This window comes from Argopecten irradians, chromosome 4 (genome assembly GCF_041381155.1).
Source record: "Argopecten irradians isolate NY chromosome 4, Ai_NY, whole genome shotgun sequence".
Taxonomy (NCBI): Eukaryota; Metazoa; Mollusca; class Bivalvia; order Pectinida; family Pectinidae; genus Argopecten; species Argopecten irradians.
The window spans coordinates 3,194,259-3,215,101 of record NC_091137.1 but is presented as its reverse complement, the minus strand read 5'-3'; the positions used below and the strand labels follow the sequence as shown (position 1 = coordinate 3,215,101).

Here is a 20,843-nt window from a genome sequence, read left to right as displayed (position 1 = left end):
TTTATCTATATGGTAAGTTGTCTGTGTTTACACACAATTTGATAATACACTTTTGTAGTTGGGGGTTTATCTATATGGTAAGTTGTCTGTGTTTACCCACAGTTTGATAATACACTTTTGTAGTTGGGGGTTTATCTATATGGTAAGTTGTCTGTGTTTACCCACAGTTTGATAATACACTTTTGTAGTTGGGGGTTTATCTATATGGTAAGTTGTCTGTGTTTACCCACAGTTTGATAATACACTTTTGTAGTTGGGGGTTTATCTATATGGTAAGTTGTCTGTGTTTACCCACAGTTTGATAATACACTTTTGTAGTTGGGGGTTTATCTATATGGTAAGTTGTCTGTGTTTACCCACAGTTTGATAATACACTTTTGTAGTTGGGGGTTTATCTATATGGTAAGTTGTCTGTGTTTACCCACAGTTTGATAATACACTTTTGTAGTTGGGGGTTTATCTATATGGTAAGTTGTCTGTGTTTACCCACAGTTTGATAATACACTTTTGTAGTTGGGGGTTTATCTATATGGTAAGTTGTCTGTGTTTACCCACAGTTTGATAATACACTTTTGTAGTTGGGGGTTTATCTATATGGTAAGTTGTCTGTGTTTACCCACAGTTTGATAATACACTTTTGTAGTTGGGGGTTTATCTATATGGTAAGTTGTCTGTGTTTACCCACAGTTTGATAATACACTTTTGTAGTTGGGGGTTTATCTATATGGTAAGTTGTCTGTGTTTACCCACAGTTTGATAATACACTTTTGTAGTTGGGGGTTTATCTATATGGTAAGTTGTCTGTGTTTACCCACAGTTTGATAATACACTTTTGTAGTTGGGGGTTTATCTATATGGTAAGTTGTCTGTGTTTACCCACAGTTTGATAATACACTTTTGTAGTTGGGGGTTTATCTATATGGTAAGTTGTCTGTGTTTACCCACAGTTTGATAATACACTTTTGTAGTTGGGGGTTTATCTATATGGTAAGTTGTCTGTGTTTACCCACAGTTTGATAATACACTTTTGTAGTTGGGGGTTTATCTATATGGTAAGTTGTCTGTGTTTACCCACAGTTTGATAATACACTTTTGTAGTTGGGGGTTTATCTATATGGTAAGTTGTCTGTGTTTACCCACAGTTTGATAATACACTTTTGTAGTTGGGGGTTTATCTATATGGTAAGTTGTCTGTGTTTACCCACAGTTTGATAATACACTTTTGTAGTTGGGGGTTTATCTATATGGTAAGTTGTCTGTGTTTACCCACAGTTTGATAATACACTTTTGTAGTTGGGGGTTTATCTATATGGTAAGTTGTCTGTGTTTACCCACAGTTTGATAATACACTTTTGTAGTTGGGGGTTTATCTATATGGTAAGTTGTCTGTGTTTACCCACAGTTTGATAATACACTTTTGTAGTTGGGGGTTTATCTATATGGTAAGTTGTCTGTGTTTACCCACAGTTTGATAATACACTTTTGTAGTTGGGGGTTTATCTATATGGTAAGTTGTCTGTGTTTACCCACAGTTTGATAATACACTTTTGTAGTTGGGGGGTTTATCTATATGGTAAGTTGTCTGTGTTTACCCACAGTTTGATAATACACTTTTGTAGTTGGGGGTTTATCTATATGGTAAGTTGTCTGTGTTTACCCACAGTTTGATAATACACTTTTGTAGTTGGGGGTTTATCTATATGGTAAGTTGTCTGTGTTTACCCACAGTTTGATAATACACTTTTGTAGTTGGGGGTTTATCTATATGGTAAGTTGTCTGTGTTTACCCACAGTTTGATAATACACTTTTGTAGTTGGGGGTTTATCTATATGGTAAGTTGTCTGTGTTTACCCACAGTTTGATAATACACTTTTGTAGTTGGGGGTTTATCTATATGGTAAGTTGTCTGTGTTTACCCACAGTTTGATAATACACTTTTGTAGTTGGGGGTTTATCTATATGGTAAGTTGTCTGTGTTTACCCACAGTTTGATAATACACTTTTGTAGTTGGGGGTTTATCTATATGGTAAGTTGTCTGTGTTTACCCACAGTTTGATAATACACTTTTGTAGTTGGGGGTTTATCTATATGGTAAGTTGTCTGTGTTTACCCACAGTTTGATAATACACTTTTGTAGTTGGGGGTTTATCTATATGGTAAGTTGTCTGTGTTTACCCACAGTTTGATAATACACTTTTGTAGTTGGGGGTTTATCTATATGGTAAGTTGTCTGTGTTTACCCACAGTTTGATAATACACTTTTGTAGTTGGGGGTTTATCTATATGGTAAGTTGTCTGTGTTTACCCACAGTTTGATAATACACTTTTGTAGTTTGGGGGTTTATCTATATGGTAAGTTGTCTGTGTGTTTACCCACAGTTTGATAATACACTTTTGTAGTTGGGGGTTTATCTATATGGTAAGTTGTCTGTGTTTACCCACAGTTTGATAATACACTTTTGTAGTTGGGGGTTTATCTATATGGTAAGTTGTCTGTGTTTACCCACAGTTTGATAATACACTTTTGTAGTTGGGGGTTTATCTATATGGTAAGTTGTCTGTGTTTACCCACAGTTTGATAATACACTTTTGTAGTTGGGGGTTTATCTATATGGTAAGTTGTCTGTGTTTACCCACAGTTTGATAATACACTTTTGTAGTTGGGGGTTTATCTATATGGTAAGTTGTCTGTGTTTACCCACAGTTTGATAATACACTTTTGTAGTTGGGGGTTTATCTATATGGTAAGTTGTCTGTGTTTACCCACAGTTTGATAATACACTTTTGTAGTTGGGGGTTTATCTATATGGTAAGTTGTCTGTGTTTACCCACAGTTTGATAATACACTTTTGTAGTTGGGGGTTTATCTATATGGTAAGTTGTCTGTGTTTACCCACAGTTTGATAATACACTTTTGTAGTTGGGGGTTTATCTATATGGTAAGTTGTCTGTGTTTACCCACAGTTTGATAATACACTTTTGTAGTTGGGGGTTTATCTATATGGTAAGTTGTCTGTGTTTACCCACAGTTTGATAATACACTTTTGTAGTTGGGGGTTTATCTATATGGTAAGTTGTCTGTGTTTACCCACAGTTTGATAATACACTTTTGTAGTTGGGGGTTTATCTATATGGTAAGTTGTCTGTGTTTACCCACAGTTTGATAATACACTTTTGTAGTTGGGGGTTTATCTATATGGTAAGTTGTCTGTGTTTACCCACAGTTTGATAATACACTTTTGTAGTTGGGGGTTTATCTATATGGTAAGTTGTCTGTGTTTACCCACAGTTTGATAATACACTTTTGTAGTTGGGGGTTTATCTATATGGTAAGTTGTCTGTGTTTACCCACAGTTTGATAATACACTTTTGTAGTTGGGGGTTTATCTATATGGTAAGTTGTCTGTGTTTACCCACAGTTTGATAATACACTTTTGTAGTTGGGGGTTTATCTATATGGTAAGTTGTCTGTGTTTACCCACAGTTTGATAATACACTTTTGTAGTTGGGGGTTTATCTATATGGTAAGTTGTCTGTGTTTACCCACAGTTTGATAATACACTTTTGTAGTTGGGGGTTTATCTATATGGTAAGTTGTCTGTGTTTACCCACAGTTTGATAATACACTTTTGTAGTTGGGGGTTTATCTATATGGTAAGTTGTCTGTGTTTACCCACAGTTTGATAATACACTTTTGTAGTTGGGGGTTTATCTATATGGTAAGTTGTCTGTGTTTACCCACAGTTTGATAATACACTTTTGTAGTTGGGGGTTTATCTATATGGTAAGTTGTCTGTGTTTACCCACAGTTTGATAATACACTTTTGTAGTTGGGGGTTTATCTATATGGTAAGTTGTCTGTGTTTACCCACAGTTTGATAATACACTTTTGTAGTTGGGGGTTTATCTATATGGTAAGTTGTCTGTGTTTACCCACAGTTTGATAATACACTTTTGTAGTTGGGGGTTTATCTATATGGTAAGTTGTCTGTGTTTACCCACAGTTTGATAATACACTTTTGTAGTTGGGGGTTTATCTATATGGTAAGTTGTCTGTGTTTACCCACAGTTTGATAATACACTTTTGTAGTTGGGGGTTTATCTATATGGTAAGTTGTCTGTGTTTACCCACAGTTTGATAATACACTTTTGTAGTTGGGGGTTTATCTATATGGTAAGTTGTCTGTGTTTACCCACAGTTTGATAATACACTTTTGTAGTTGGGGGTTTATCTATATGGTAAGTTGTCTGTGTTTACCCACAGTTTGATAATACACTTTTGTAGTTGGGGGTTTATCTATATGGTAAGTTGTCTGTGTTTACCCACAGTTTGATAATACACTTTTGTAGTTGGGGGGTTTATCTATATGGTAAGTTGTCTGTGTTTACCCACAGTTTGATAATACACTTTTGTAGTTGGGGGTTTATCTATATGGTAAGTTGTCTGTGTTTACCCACAGTTTGATAATACACTTTTGTAGTTGGGGGTTTATCTATATGGTAAGTTGTCTGTGTTTACCCACAGTTTGATAATACACTTTTGTAGTTGGGGGTTTATCTATATGGTAAGTTGTCTGTGTTTACCCACAGTTTGATAATACACTTTTGTAGTTGGGGGTTTATCTATATGGTAAGTTGTCTGTGTTTACCCACAGTTTGATAATACACTTTTGTAGTTGGGGGTTTATCTATATGGTAAGTTGTCTGTGTTTACCCACAGTTTGATAATACACTTTTGTAGTTGGGGGTTTATCTATATGGTAAGTTGTCTGTGTTTACCCACAGTTTGATAATACACTTTTGTAGTTGGGGGTTTATCTATATGGTAAGTTGTCTGTGTTTACCCACAGTTTGATAATACACTTTTGTAGTTGGGGGTTTATCTATATGGTAAGTTGTCTGTGTTTACCCACAGTTTGATAATACACTTTTGTAGTTGGGGGTTTATCTATATGGTAAGTTGTCTGTGTTTACCCACAGTTTGATAATACACTTTTGTAGTTGGGGGTTTATCTATATGGTAAGTTGTCTGTGTTTACCCACAGTTTGATAATACACTTTTGTAGTTGGGGGTTTATCTATATGGTAAGTTGTCTGTGTTTACCCACAGTTTGATAATACACTTTTGTAGTTGGGGGTTTATCTATATGGTAAGTTGTCTGTGTTTACCCACAGTTTGATAATACACTTTTGTAGTTGGGGGTTTATCTATATGGTAAGTTGTCTGTGTTTACCCACAGTTTGATAATACACTTTTGTAGTTGGGGGTTTATCTATATGGTAAGTTGTCTGTGTTTACCCACAGTTTGATAATACACTTTTGTAGTTGGGGGTTTATCTATATGGTAAGTTGTCTGTGTTTACCCACAGTTTGATAATACACTTTTGTAGTTGGGGGTTTATCTATATGGTAAGTTGTCTGTGTTTACCCACAGTTTGATAATACACTTTTGTAGTTGGGGGTTTATCTATATGGTAAGTTGTCTGTGTTTACCCACAGTTTGATAATACACTTTTGTAGTTGGGGGTTTATCTATATGGTAAGTTGTCTGTGTTTACCCACAGTTTGATAATACACTTTTGTAGTTGGGGGTTTATCTATATGGTAAGTTGTCTGTGTTTACCCACAGTTTGATAATACACTTTTGTAGTTGGGGGTTTATCTATATGGTAAGTTGTCTGTGTTTACCCACAGTTTGATAATACACTTTTGTAGTTGGGGGTTTATCTATATGGTAAGTTGTCTGTGTTTACCCACAGTTTGATAATACACTTTTGTAGTTGGGGGTTTATCTATATGGTAAGTTGTCTGTGTTTACCCACAGTTTGATAATACACTTTTGTAGTTGGGGGTTTATCTATATGGTAAGTTGTCTGTGTTTACCCACAGTTTGATAATACACTTTTGTAGTTGGGGGTTTATCTATATGGTAAGTTGTCTGTGTTTACCCACAGTTTGATAATACACTTTTGTAGTTGGGGGTTTATCTATATGGTAAGTTGTCTGTGTTTACCCACAGTTTGATAATACACTTTTGTAGTTGGGGGTTTATCTATATGGTAAGTTGTCTGTGTTTACCCACAGTTTGATAATACACTTTTGTAGTTGGGGGTTTATCTATATGGTAAGTTGTCTGTGTTTACCCACAGTTTGATAATACACTTTTGTAGTTGGGGGTTTATCTATATGGTAAGTTGTCTGTGTTTACCCACAGTTTGATAATACACTTTTGTAGTTGGGGGTTTATCTATATGGTAAGTTGTCTGTGTTTACCCACAGTTTGATAATACACTTTTGTAGTTGGGGGTTTATCTATATGGTAAGTTGTCTATGTTTACCCACAGTTTGATAATACACTTTTGTAGTTGGGGGTTTATCTATATGGTAAGTTGTCTGTGTTTACCCACAGTTTGATAATACACTTTTGTTGTTGGGGGTTTATCTATATGGTAAGTTGTCTGTGTTTACCCACAGTTTGATAATACACTTTTGTAGTTGGGGGTTTATCTATATGGTAAGTTGTCTGTGTTTACCCACAGTTTGATAATACACTTTTGTAGTTGGGGGTTTATCTATATGGTAAGTTGTCTGTGTTTACCCACATTTTTGATAATACACTTTTGTAGTTGGGGGTTTATCTATATGGTAAGTTGTCTGTGTTTACCCACAGTTTGATAATACACTTTTGTAGTTGGGGGTTTATCTATATGGTAAGTTGTCTGTGTTTACCCACAGTTTGATAATACACTTTTGTAGTTGGGGGTTTTATCTATATGGTAAGTTGTCTGTGTTTACCCACAGTTTGATAATACACTTTTGTAGTTGGGGGTTTATCTATATGGTAAGTTGTCTGTGTTTACCCACAGTTTGATAATACACTTTTGTAGTTGGGGGTTTATCTATATGGTAAGTTGTCTGTGTTTACCCACAGTTTGATAATACACTTTTGTAGTTGGGGGTTTATCTATATGGTAAGTTGTCTGTGTTTACCCACAGTTTGATAATACACTTTTGTAGTTGGGGGTTTATCTATATGGTAAGTTGTCTGTGTTTACCCACAGTTTGATAATACACTTTTGTAGTTGGGGGTTTATCTATATGGTAAGTTGTCTGTGTTTACCCACAGTTTGATAATACACTTTTTGTAGTTGGGGGTTTATCTATATGGTAAGTTGTCTGTGTTTACCCACAATTTGATAATACACTTTTGTAGTTGGGGGTTTATCTATATGGTAAGTTGTCTGTGTTTACCCACAGTTTGATAATACACTTTTGTAGTTGGGGGTTTATCTATATGGTAAGTTGTCTGTGTTTACCCACAGTTTGATAATACACTTTTGTAGTTGGGGGTTTATCTATATGGTAAGTTGTCTGTGTTTACCCACAGTTTGATAATACACTTTTGTAGTTGGGGGTTTATCTATATGGTAAGTTGTCTGTGTTTACCCACAGTTTGATAATACACTTTTGTAGTTGGGGGTTTATCTATATGGTAAGTTGTCTGTGTTTACCCACAGTTTGATAATACACTTTTGTAGTTGGGGGTTTATCTATATGGTAAGTTGTCTGTGTTTACCCACAGTTTGATAATACACTTTTGTAGTTGGGGGTTTATCTATATGGTAAGTTGTCTGTGTTTACCCACAGTTTGATAATACACTTTTGTAGTTGGGGGTTTATCTATATGGTAAGTTGTCTGTGTTTACCCACAGTTTGATAATACACTTTTGTAGTTGGGGGTTTATCTATATGGTAAGTTGTCTGTGTTTACCCACAGTTTGATAATACACTTTTGTAGTTGGGGGTTTATCTATATGGTAAGTTGTCTGTGTTTACCCACAGTTTGATAATACACTTTTGTAGTTGGGGGTTTATCTATATGGTAAGTTGTCTGTGTTTACCCACAGTTTGATAATACACTTTTGTAGTTGGGGGTTTATCTATATGGTAAGTTGTCTGTGTTTACCCACAGTTTGATAATACACTTTTGTAGTTGGGGGTTTATCTATATGGTAAGTTGTCTGTGTTTACCCACAGTTTGATAATACACTTTTGTAGTTGGGGGTTTATCTATATGGTAAGTTGTCTGTGTTTACCCACAGTTTGATAATACACTTTTGTAGTTGGGGGTTTATCTATATGGTAAGTTGTCTGTGTTTACCCACAGTTTGATAATACACTTTTGTAGTTGGGGGTTTATCTATATGGTAAGTTGTCTGTGTTTACCCACAGTTTGATAATACACTTTTGTAGTTGGGGGTTTATCTATATGGTAAGTTGTCTGTGTTTACCCACAGTTTGATAATACACTTTTGTAGTTGGGGGTTTATCTATATGGTAAGTTGTCTGTGTTTACCCACAGTTTGATAATACACTTTTGTAGTTGGGGGTTTATCTATATGGTAAGTTGTCTGTGTTTACCCACAGTTTGATAATACACTTTTGTAGTTGGGGGTTTATCTATATGGTAAGTTGTCTGTGTTTACCCACAGTTTGATAATACACTTTTGTAGTTGGGGGTTTATCTATATGGTAAGTTGTCTGTGTTTACCCACAGTTTGATAATACACTTTTGTAGTTGGGGGTTTATCTATATGGTAAGTTGTCTGTGTTTACCCACAGTTTGATAATACACTTTTGTAGTTGGGGGTTTATCTATATGGTAAGTTGTCTGTGTTTACCCACAGTTTGATAATACACTTTTGTAGTTGGGGGTTTATCTATATGGTAAGTTGTCTGTGTTTACCCACAGTTTGATAATACACTTTTGTAGTTGGGGGTTTATCTATATGGTAAGTTGTCTGTGTTTTACCCACAGTTTGATAATACACTTTTGTAGTTGGGGGTTTATCTATATGGTAAGTTGTCTGTGTTTACCCACAGTTTGATAATACACATTTGTAGTTGGGGGGTTTATCTATATGGTAAGTTGTCTATGTTTACCCACAGTTTGATAATGCACTTTTGTAGTTGGGGGTTTATCTATATGGTAAGTTGTCTGTGTTTACCCACAGTTTGATAATACACTTTTGTAGTTGGGGGTTTATCTATATGGTAAGTTGTCTGTGTTTACCCACAGTTTGATAATACACTTTTGTAGTTGGGGGTTTATCTATATGGTAAGTTGTCTGTGTTTACCCACAGTTTGATAATACACTTTTGTAGTTGGGGGTTTATCTATATGGTAAGTTGTCTGTGTTTACCCACAGTTTGATAATACACTTTTGTAGTTGGGGGTTTATCTATATGGTAAGTTGTCTGTGTTTACCCACAGTTTGATAATACACTTTTGTAGTTGGGGGTTTATCTATATGGTAAGTTGTCTGTGTTTACCCACAGTTTGATAATACACTTTTGTAGTTGGGGGTTTATCTATATGGTAAGTTGTCTGTGTTTACCCACAGTTTGATAATACACTTTTGTAGTTGGGGGTTTATCTATATGGTAAGTTGTCTGTGTTTACCCACAGTTTGATAATACACTTTTGTAGTTGGGGGTTTATCTATATGGTAAGTTGTCTGTGTTTACCCACAGTTTGATAATACACTTTTGTAGTTGGGGGTTTATCTATATGGTAAGTTGTCTGTGTTTACCCACAGTTTGATAATACACTTTTGTAGTTGGGGGTTTATCTATATGGTAAGTTGTCTGTGTTTACCCACAGTTTGATAATACACTTTTGTAGTTGGGGGTTTATCTATATGGTAAGTTGTCTGTGTTTACCCACAGTTTGATAATACACTTTTGTAGTTGGGGGTTTATCTATATGGTAAGTTGTCTGTGTTTACCCACAGTTTGATAATACACTTTTGTAGTTGGGGGTTTATCTATATGGTAAGTTGTCTGTGTTTACCCACAGTTTGATAATACACTTTTGTAGTTGGGGGTTTATCTATATGGTAAGTTGTCTGTGTTTACCCACAGTTTGATAATACACTTTTGTAGTTGGGGGGTTTCTCTATATGGTAAGTTGTCTGTGTTTACCCACAGTTTGATAATACACTTTTGTAGTTGGGGGTTTATCTATATGGTAAGTTGTCTGTGTTTACCCACAGTTTGATAATACACTTTTGTAGTTGGGGGTTTATCTATATGGTAAGTTGTCTGTGTTTACCCACAGTTTGATAATACACTTTTGTAGTTGGGGGTTTATCTATATGGTAAGTTGTCTGTGTTTACCCACAGTTTGATAATACACTTTTGTAGTTGGGGGTTTATCTATATGGTAAGTTGTCTGTGTTTACCCACAGTTTGATAATACACTTTTGTAGTTGGGGGTTTATCTATATGGTAAGTTGTCTGTGTTTACCCACAGTTTGATAATACACTTTTGTAGTTGGGGGTTTATCTATATGGTAAGTTGTCTGTGTTTACCCACAGTTTGATAATACACTTTTTGTAGTTGGGGGTTTATCTATATGGTAAGTTGTCTGTGTTTACCCACAATTTGATAATACACTTTTGTAGTTGGGGGTTTATCTATATGGTAAGTTGTCTGTGTTTACCCACAGTTTTTGATAATACACTTTTGTAGTTGGGGGTTTATCTATATGGTAAGTTGCCTGTGTTTACCCACAGTTTGATAATACACTTTTGTAGTTGGGGGTTTATCTATATGGTAAGTTGTCTGTGTTTACCCACAGTTTGATAATACACTTTTGTAGTTGGGGGTTTATCTATATGGTAAGTTGTCTATGTTTACCCACAGTTTGATAATACACTTTTGTAGTTTGGGGGTTTATCTATATGGTAATTTGTATATGTTTACCCACAGTTTGATAATACACTTTTTGTAGTTGGGGGTTTATCTATATGGTAAGTTGTCTATGTTTACCCACAGTTTGAAAATACACTTTTGTAGTTGGGGGTTTATCTATATGGTAAGTTGTCTGTGTTTACCCACAGTTTGATAATACACTTTTGTAGTTGGGGGTTTATCTATATGGTAAGTTGTCTGTGTTTACCCACAGTTTGATAATACACTTTTGTAGTTGGGGGTTAAGTTTCTTGTTTACTTTTGTATGGGGTTATATAGTTTGTCTGTGTTTACCCACAGTTTGATAATACACTTTTGTAGTTGAGGGTTTATCTATATGGTAAGTTGCCTGTGTTTACCCACAGTTTGATAATACACTTTTGTAGTTGGGGTTTATCTATATGGTAAGTTGTCTGTGTTTACCCACAGTTTGATAATACACTTTTGTAGTTGGGGGTTTATCTATATGGTAAGTTGTCTGTGTTTACCCACAGTTTGATAATACACTTTTGTAGTTGGGGGTTTATCTATATGGTAAGTTGTCTGTGTTTACCCACAGTTTGATAATACACTTTTGTAGTTGGGGGGTTTATCTATATGGTAAGTTGTCTGTGTTTACCCACAGTTTGATAATACACTTTTGTAGTTGGGGGTTTATCTATATGGTAAGTTGTCTGTGTTTACCCACAGTTTGATAATACACTTTTGTAGTTGGGGGTTTATCTATATGGTAAGTTGTCTGTGTTTACCCACAGTTTGATAATACACTTTTGTAGTTGGGGGTTTATCTATATGGTAAGTTGTCTGTGTTTACCCACAGTTTGATAATACACTTTTGTAGTTGGGGGGTTTATCTATATGGTAAGTTGTCTGTGTTTACCCACAGTTTGATAATACACTTTTGTAGTTGGGGGTTTATCTATATGGTAAGTTGTCTGTGTTTACCCACAGTTTGATAATACACTTTTGTAGTTGGGGGTTTATCTATATGGTAAGTTGTCTGTGTTTACCCACAGTTTGATAATACACTTTTGTAGTTGGGGGTTTATCTATATGGTAAGTTGTCTGTGTTTACCCACAGTTTGATAATACACTTTTGTAGTTGGGGGTTTATCTATATGGTAAGTTGTCTATGTTTACCCACAGTTTGATAATGCACTTTTGTAGTTGGGGGTTTATCTATATGGTAAGTTATCTGTGTTTACCCACAGTTTGATAATACACTTTTGTAGTTGGGGGTTTATCTATATGGTAAGTTGTCTGTGTTTACCCACAGTTTGATAATACACTTTTGTAGTTGGGGGTTTATCTATATGGTAAGTTGTCTGTGTTTACCCACAGTTTGATAATACACTTTTGTAGTTGGGGGTTTATCTATATGGTAAGTTGTCTGTGTTTACCCACAGTTTGATAATACACTTTTGTAGTTGGGGGTTTATCTATATGGTAAGTTGTCTGTGTTTACCCACAGTTTGATAATACACTTTTGTAGTTGGGGGTTTATCTATATGGTAAGTTGTCTGTGTTTACCCACAGTTTGATAATACACTTTTGTAGTTGGGGGTTTATCTATATGGTAAGTTGTCTGTGTTTACCCACAGTTTGATAATACACTTTTGTAGTTGGGGGTTTATCTATATGGTAAGTTGTCTGTGTTTACCCACAGTTTGATAATACACTTTTGTAGTTGGGGGTTTATCTATATGGTAAGTTGTCTGTGTTTACCCACAGTTTGATAATACACTTTTGTAGTTGGGGGTTTATCTATATGGTAAGTTGTCTGTGTTTACCCACAGTTTGATAATACACTTTTGTAGTTGGGGGTTTATCTATATGGTAAGTTGTCTGTGTTTACCCACAGTTTGATAATACACTTTTGTAGTTGGGGGTTTATCTATATGGTAAGTTGTCTGTGTTTACCCACAGTTTGATAATACACTTTTGTAGTTGGGGGTTTATCTATATGGTAAGTTGTCTGTGTTTACCCACAGTTTGATAATACACTTTTGTAGTTGGGGGTTTATCTATATGGTAAGTTGTCTGTGTTTACCCACAGTTTGATAATACACTTTTGTAGTTGGGGGTTTATCTATATGGTAAGTTGTCTGTGTTTACCCACAGTTTGATAATACACTTTTGTAGTTGGGGGTTTATCTATATGGTAAGTTGTCTGTGTTTACCCACAGTTTGATAATACACTTTTGTAGTTGGGGGTTTATCTATATGGTAAGTTGTCTGTGTTTACCCACAGTTTGATAATACACTTTTGTAGTTGGGGGTTTATCTATATGGTAAGTTGTCTGTGTTTACCCACAGTTTGATAATACACTTTTGTAGTTGGGGGTTTATCTATATGGTAAGTTGTCTGTGTTTACCCACAGTTTGATAATACACTTTTGTAGTTGGGGGTTTATCTATATGGTAAGTTGTCTGTGTTTACCCACAGTTTGATAATACACTTTTGTAGTTGGGGGTTTATCTATATGGTAAGTTGTCTGTGTTTACCCACAGTTTGATAATACACTTTTGTAGTTGGGGGTTTATCTATATGGTAAGTTGTCTGTGTTTACCCACAGTTTGATAATACACTTTTGTAGTTGGGGGTTTATCTATATGGTAAGTTGTCTGTGTTTACCCACAGTTTGATAATACACTTTTGTAGTTGGGGGTTTATCTATATGGTAAGTTGTCTGTGTTTACCCACAGTTTGATAATACACTTTTGTAGTTGGGGGTTTATCTATATGGTAAGTTGTCTGTGTTTACCCACAGTTTGATAATACACTTTTGTAGTTGGGGGTTTATCTATATGGTAAGTTGTCTGTGTTTACCCACAGTTTGATAATACACTTTTGTAGTTGGGGGTTTATCTATATGGTAAGTTGTCTGTGTTTACCCACAGTTTGATAATACACTTTTGTAGTTGGGGGTTTATCTATATGGTAAGTTGTCTGTTTTTACCCAGAGTTTTATAATAAACTTTTGTAGTTCTGTAAAAACAAAGGTGGTCGCTAAGGCAGGTTTTCTGATCTTTTATAATACCCCAGAGCATAGACCAGGTACACCATCCGTGACGACAAGATCGTGAACCTGCGTCTCCTTAACTCTTGACAGCTGATTCTAATCATTCATACATCTGATTTCAGTCTGTTTCACATATACAATTATGGATGACATCATAACTAACTGAAATAATAGTACTTCGTTCAAAGCAAATTAAAAACAAAAATGCATTCTATATTTTTACCTTTCAGTCCGTACTGCTACAGGCCTTTATGATAATATGCGACATCGTTACTCTCGCTTTGGTGGCACTTTTACTTGATAAGGTAAAGTGTTTTTATCATTGTTATTTTTATAACATTTGTCATATGATTTCCCCCATTTAATAAAACGAAACTGAACTTTTAGTTTTGTTTGTTTTGTTTGTTTGCTTTTGTGTCCTATTAACGACCAGGGTCATTTAAGGACGCGACATGTGTGATACTGGATAAAAATCGGAGAACCCGGAGAGATACCACCGTCTAGTGGTCATAATCTGGTAACTGACCCACTTGGGATTCGAACTCCCGATCCAGATGTTTGGACATCTTAACCACTTTTGTCTATACATCCATAAATACTAGCTATGTGATAAATCTAATCTTACACTCTAAGATGATCTAGGTAATATGATATTAATTAAACTCTTTAAAGAATTGTATAAGTCACTTGGCTGAAGGTTTGTGGCATATCAATTTATTGAACTCGTTTAATTGATTTTAAATCACATGACCTCACACGCAAGAACATCTATATATATATATATATATATATATATATATATATATATAAACATCTTGTGTAACACAATGGATATATATGATATTCATTGTAATGAAGATATTGATATTTTCCAGGCTGGTTATAACTGTGTGGACACATTCTATTGGTCGGTAAGTTAAACAATAACATCCTTACAACAATGGTACTAAACGAATAGTCTGCTTTGATACATTTCATTATCATATTTCAGTTTTTTCTGAGTTAGAGGTTTGATGTCATTGATACTAGCTTCAGTTCGTTTAATATGAATTTCCTTTTCTTCAATCCCAAACGAATTTCTTTTTTTTCTTCTTACATGCATCTATATCAATAATTGTACTCGAACATATTAGCCTATAGTTGCTGAATGGTTTATATCAACATGGAATAATATTTTAGCCCCAGGGAGTGTGTGATACAGGCGCTTCTGAAGTGTACCTTATGACGGGATTATACCTTGGATTTGACGTAGTTCACATTGTATTATTGGTAAGTAAGCATTGTGTATAGACACATGTCCTATAAACAAATTAATGAAACTAAATGTCATTTTCCCGATTCTCAAATTACTAAGACGACTTAGTACTGCCCGGTCACTAAGTATGGCTTATGTGGGAGTAATATTGAGGGATCCAAATTCAAATTAAATTCAAATCAACATCAACTGATTTAAATCAAGGAACTGTATATATATAGAACTGATATGAATCCATTATATATTTTAACTTATAATTATCTGGCTATACAGTATCCACGTTTAAACTATAAACAAAAACATAGGTATACATATATATATTATATATATATATGCTTAACATGTTTTTATATACATATATACATTGTATATATAATGCTGTTTTATACCCGCTCATTATCGGAGTGTTATCATAGTATAAGTTACAAGTGTATCCTAAATATATATTTAATTTCAATTTTTGTCATAAAAATTACATATATTCGTCATAACATGATTTTGAGATGTACATGTATGTATCCAGAGGGAGAGAGCTTATATAGGCATAGCCTGCTGCCCAATCCCTATTAAATCGAATGATTTAATAAAATATTTTGAAATGAAAAACGGTTTAAGACGAGTTAAAATAATGTGTGTGATGAATACGTCTATTACGCAGAATTCTATTAAAGAAAAAAAGAGAGATTTTATCTGAAGAAAAAGAATTTAATATTTATTCGTAATAAATCAAGGAATACGATTGGTAAATTTTTTTTCTAAAAAGCGAATAGAATACTTTATTTGATTATTTGTACTTTTGTCTTTATCAATATGAAATTATCTATATTTTCAGAGTGTGTTGATCGGCTTAGGACTGCATATTAATAAGAGTTCGTCCTCTATTACGTTAGTGTCTCCAGTAGGTGAGCTTTCTGGACTTGATACCGATAGCAATGCTACTCAGAATGCTGCTGTAACAAATTATACTGCAAGTAGAGTTGGATGCGGCGCATTCGTTACCAATTCCAAAGCAATCCACAAATCAACTGCATCTCAATTGACCACAGAAAATCAAATTATAAAGAATGCCACCGACCGGCGGAAATCCATTACTCAGTCGGATGGCAACCGCAGAATGTCTCAAGATGATCATTCGGCCGTGAAAGCAGAATTAAAGATTGTGCAACAAACATCTACGGATGACATAAAATCAACAATAGATTTACCAACCACTGCACGTCAAATATCTATAGAAGAGTCAACGACAGATAGAAGATTATCTAATACAGAATCTACAACCGATCGCATAACATCTCTAGCTGAACAGACGTCCGACCGAAGAACATCGATAGCCGAACCGACTTCCAACCGAAGAACATCTCTAGCTGAACCGACGTCCGACCGTAGAACATCGATAGCAGAACAGCCGTCCGACCGTAGAACATTGATAGCCGAACAGCCGTCCGACCGAAGAACATCGATAGCCGAACAGCCGTCCGACCGAAGAACATCGAAAGCCGAACAGCCGTCCGACCGAAGAACATCGATAGCCGAACCGACATCAGACCGAAGAACATCGATAGCCGAACCGACATCAGACCGATGAATACAAATAGTCGATCCTCCTCCGTCTTACTGAAGAATATTACCGCCGGTAATATCTCGGTAGACGACATTGATACCAAAAACGATGATTTTGCCAAGATAAATTTATACCAAGATAAATTACAACATTGTGTTTGGAGAAGTATAAAATCCAATCAACGGAATATTTTGTAGTTGTATAACTTAAAAAATGATATGCAGGGCATATTAGTGTTGGAAATATTCCGTGTGCAAGCGCAGTACTAAATAGGGAAGATTTAGTAAAACGGATATGAACAAATGCGCATTCGTTATTGTCGGTAAAACGCGATATACAGTGTATTTGCAATCATCATTGCTTATGTGGAGAGTGCATTATTGTTCCAAATATAGTATTATAACGATACTTATATTTACAGTAAAACAAAACACTCAAGGCAATTTGAAAGACAAAATGTTATCTTTTTATGGTAATTTAATCTGGTATCTCTCGCATATTTTGCACATGTCTTTTAATGAATTGATTTATCATGTTACCCATTTCCGTCCAATGATGATTCGATTACAATGCTCATGTAAGGAGCTTATACAGCAAAACACATTTTTATCACATAATCCGCCTAATAATCAGTGATTTCACCAGTGTAATATTTTTGCATATGTCACTATTGTAATATGACCTGGAGCGATTTTCATTGGCTGAAAGTTTATTGTGACGTCAGACAGAAACAATAAAATGACGTCAGGAAAAATAACGCGAATTAAAGTTAATTAAGTAATTTTATGAAACTCGTCTCGAAGTTTTAATTTTTGCTCGCCAAGGCTCGCAAAAATAAAAACTTCTTAGACTCGTTTCATAAAATCTCATATGAAATGATCACTCATGTAATATCGAAATGATTGTTATAACGTTATAGATGTTATTTCTTGTTAAGGTTACTTTACAATGTTTGTAATATGTGCATAAGGAATTTTGCTTGCAACGAAGTGATTTTGTTGTCTCCCAGAGTTTCGCTATTGGCATGTGTAACTGTTATTTCATATACACTAAACTTAGAATGCTATTTAGGAAGGATAACAAGATTAAAAATTTTGTCCGTTGCCACTACGATCACCGATAATCTTGGAGTCATATAATAGGTCAAGTTAGAACTTGTGTATACCAAGGGCACAAAAGTTGTTATAAACGACATCTAAAAGTGTTATTTTTCTTACACGTTTTAAATGTCATGCACATGGATTTTCTCCATTTTAATATGCTGTTTGCATTTTACATATAAAATTCACTTATTTTTATGCGTTACTTGATTTGATTTGTAACGAACAGTTTGAAAGACTTTAATAGTTTGTCACCCCTCGTGCGTGTTTTGTATTATGTTATATGAATTGCTTCGCAATCGTTGTAAAATAAATAAAGTTTGTATGTTTATATTGTTTTCTACGTATTGTTGTTGAGTATCGTATTTGTACACACATCCTGAAAAGATTCATTGCGAAGCATGCAGTTGATTTTGATCCAGGCAGACAAATGTCTTGTAGCTGCCTCTAGCGAGTAGGTATCTAGTGCGATGCCATCATTTTGTAAGCGAAACTAGCATTATGTCTCTAAAAGTATGCCATCATGCTCGCAAATAATCAAAACCTCTCTGCAAGGCCGGGTAACCTCTGTAATGTGCAAATACAAAATCCCTATTCAGAACCTTAATCTGATCATTTCTTTAAAATTTATTAAGCGGAATAAATCGAATCACATAAAACTGTGGTACTTGATGCTTTTGATTGCTTTATTTAGCTGACCTTTTTACTTTACTCCACTGTATTTATTTGGATTGATATGTAGTGTTTTGGAATTAAAGCGCCGTGCCAAAAACTGTCTCGATATCCGTATATAAAACAATCGAACGTGCAAGGGAGTTAGATGTATGGTTTTCTGCCGAGATCGTGTACATCTACGTTTAATTTACAGCTAAATGATCGTGCTGATTCTATATAAGGAATCGTCATCTGCAATGTGTGTTTACTATATTGCTCTGGTTGTAGTCATCTCATTCCTATTGTCTTTGTCATCTTTGTCACACCTGTTACAAAATCTACGTTGTCTTCTAGCGCTGGTATGTGTCTGTTCAAAACTGTCCGTATGATCGGTGTCTTTCTTCCATACTTAATTCACACATGCGTTTTTGTATGTTTTTATTTTGATATTAAAGTACGTCTCCTGATAGGTATATGGTCCAAAATTCTATTCAAGTAATGCCCGGTTCATGCCTGACCTATGATGACGTCAGTGTTCGTTACTTTCCGTCTTCTATCCATAACTAACTGTCCATAGATTGTCGGAGTGTTTTGTACAAGTGGTGTTTTAATCCCAATAATAACAATCGTAATAATAAACTTTATTTATAGATTATATGTTGAGCCAAATGTTTATCTACCTATTGGTGATTGTGGTTTTATATACACCGCAAACAAATTAAATGTGCCAGGTATGTGGGAACCTCCTGATGTCCATTTTATGTATGTTTGCCCTACCTCTGTAACGTTTGTACCTGTTCTAGAATGTCCTATACCTATATCGTCTATTATTGCCATTAGACGTCTGTTACGTTCGCACCTGTTCTAGAATGTCCCGTTATTGCCATTAGACGTCTGTTACGTTCGCACCTGTTCTAGAATGTCCTATACCTATATCGTCTATTATTGCCATTAGACGTCTGTTACGTTCGCACCTGTTATAGAATGTCCTGTTATTGCTATTAGACGTCTGTTACGTTCGCACCTGTTCTAGAATGTCCTATACCTATATCGTCTATTATTGCCATTAGACGTCTGTTACGTTCGCACCTGTTATAGAATGTCCCGTTATTGCCATTAGACGTCTGTTACGTTCGCACCTGTTCTAGAATGTCCTATACCTGTATCGTCTGCTATTGCCATTAGACGTCTGTTACGTTCGCACCTGTTCTAGAATGTCCTGTTATTGCCATTAGACGTCTGTTACGTTCGCACCTGTTCTAGAATGTCCTATACCTGTATCGTCTGCTATTGCCATTAGACGTCTGTTACGTTCGCACCTGTTCTAGAATGTCCTATACCTGTATCGTCTGCTATTGCCATTAGACGTCTGTTACGTTCGCACCTGTTCTAGAATGTCCTATACCTATATCCTCTGTTATACCATTAGACGTCTGTTACGTTCGCACCTGTTCTAGAATGTCCTATACCTATATCGTCTGTTATTGCCATTAGACATCTGTTACGTTCGCACCTGTTCTAGAATGTCCTGTTATTGCTATTAGACGTCTGTTACGTTCGCACCTGTTCTAGAATGTCCTATACCTATATCCTCTGTTATTACCATTAGACATCTGTTACGTTCGCACCTGTTCTAGAATGTCCTATACCTATATCCTCTGTTATTACCATTAGACGTCTGTTACGTTCGCACCTGTTCTAGAATGTCCTGTTATTGCCATTAGACGTCTGTTACGTTCGCACCTGTTCTAGAATGTCCTGTTATTACCATTAGACGTCTGTTACGTTAGCACCTGTTCTAGAATGTTCTGTTATTACCATTAGACGTCTGTTACGTTAGCACCTGTTCTAGAATGTTCTGTTATTACCATTAGACGTCTGTTACGTTAGCACCTGTTCTAGAATGTTCTGTTATTACCATTAGACGTCTGTTACGTTAGCACCTGTTCTAGAATGTTCTGTTATTACCATTAGACGTCTGTTACGTTAGCACCTGTTCTAGAATGTCCTGTTATTACCATAAGACGTCTGTTACGTTCGCACCTGTTCTAGAATGTCCTATACCTATATCGTCTGTTGTTACCATTTGACATCTGTTACGTTTGCACCTGTTCTAGAATGTTCTGTTATTGCTATTAGACGTCTGTTACGTTCGTACCTGTTCTAGAATGTCCTATACCTATATCGTCTGTTATTACCATTTGACATCTGTTACGTTCGCACATGTTCTAGAATGTCCTATACCTATATCCTCTGTTATTACCATTAGACGTCTGTTACGTTCGCACATGTTCTAGAATGTCCTGTTATAACCATTAGACGTCTGTTACGTTCGCACCTGTTCTAGAATGTCCTGTTATAACCATTAGACGTTTGTTACATTCGCACCTGTTCTAGAATGTCCTGTTATTACCATTAGACGTATGTTACGTTCGCACCTGTTCTAGAATGTCCCGTTATTGCCATTAGACGTCTGTTACGTTCGCACCTG

General features: G+C 35.5%; 1 protein-coding gene across 2 annotated transcripts in view; it reads left to right on the top strand.

The window, feature by feature from the left end:
• LOC138320380 (uncharacterized) overlaps positions 1-18,337 on the top strand; it is a 62,310-nt gene extending 43,973 nt beyond the window's left edge. Inside the window, exons 18-21 of one of the 2 annotated variants that reach the window (XM_069263313.1) lie at positions 14,013-14,087; positions 14,658-14,693; positions 14,962-15,051; positions 15,870-18,337. In XM_069263313.1, the coding sequence (XP_069119414.1) occupies positions 14,013-14,087; positions 14,658-14,693; positions 14,962-15,051; positions 15,870-16,622 (954 nt within the window). In that variant the 3' untranslated portion in view covers positions 16,623-18,337. The remainder of the gene's footprint in view (positions 1-14,012; positions 14,088-14,657; positions 14,694-14,961; positions 15,052-15,869) is intronic. The other variant, XM_069263312.1, reaches the window with a different exon arrangement.
• The last annotated feature ends 2,506 nt before the right edge of the window (positions 18,338-20,843 follow it).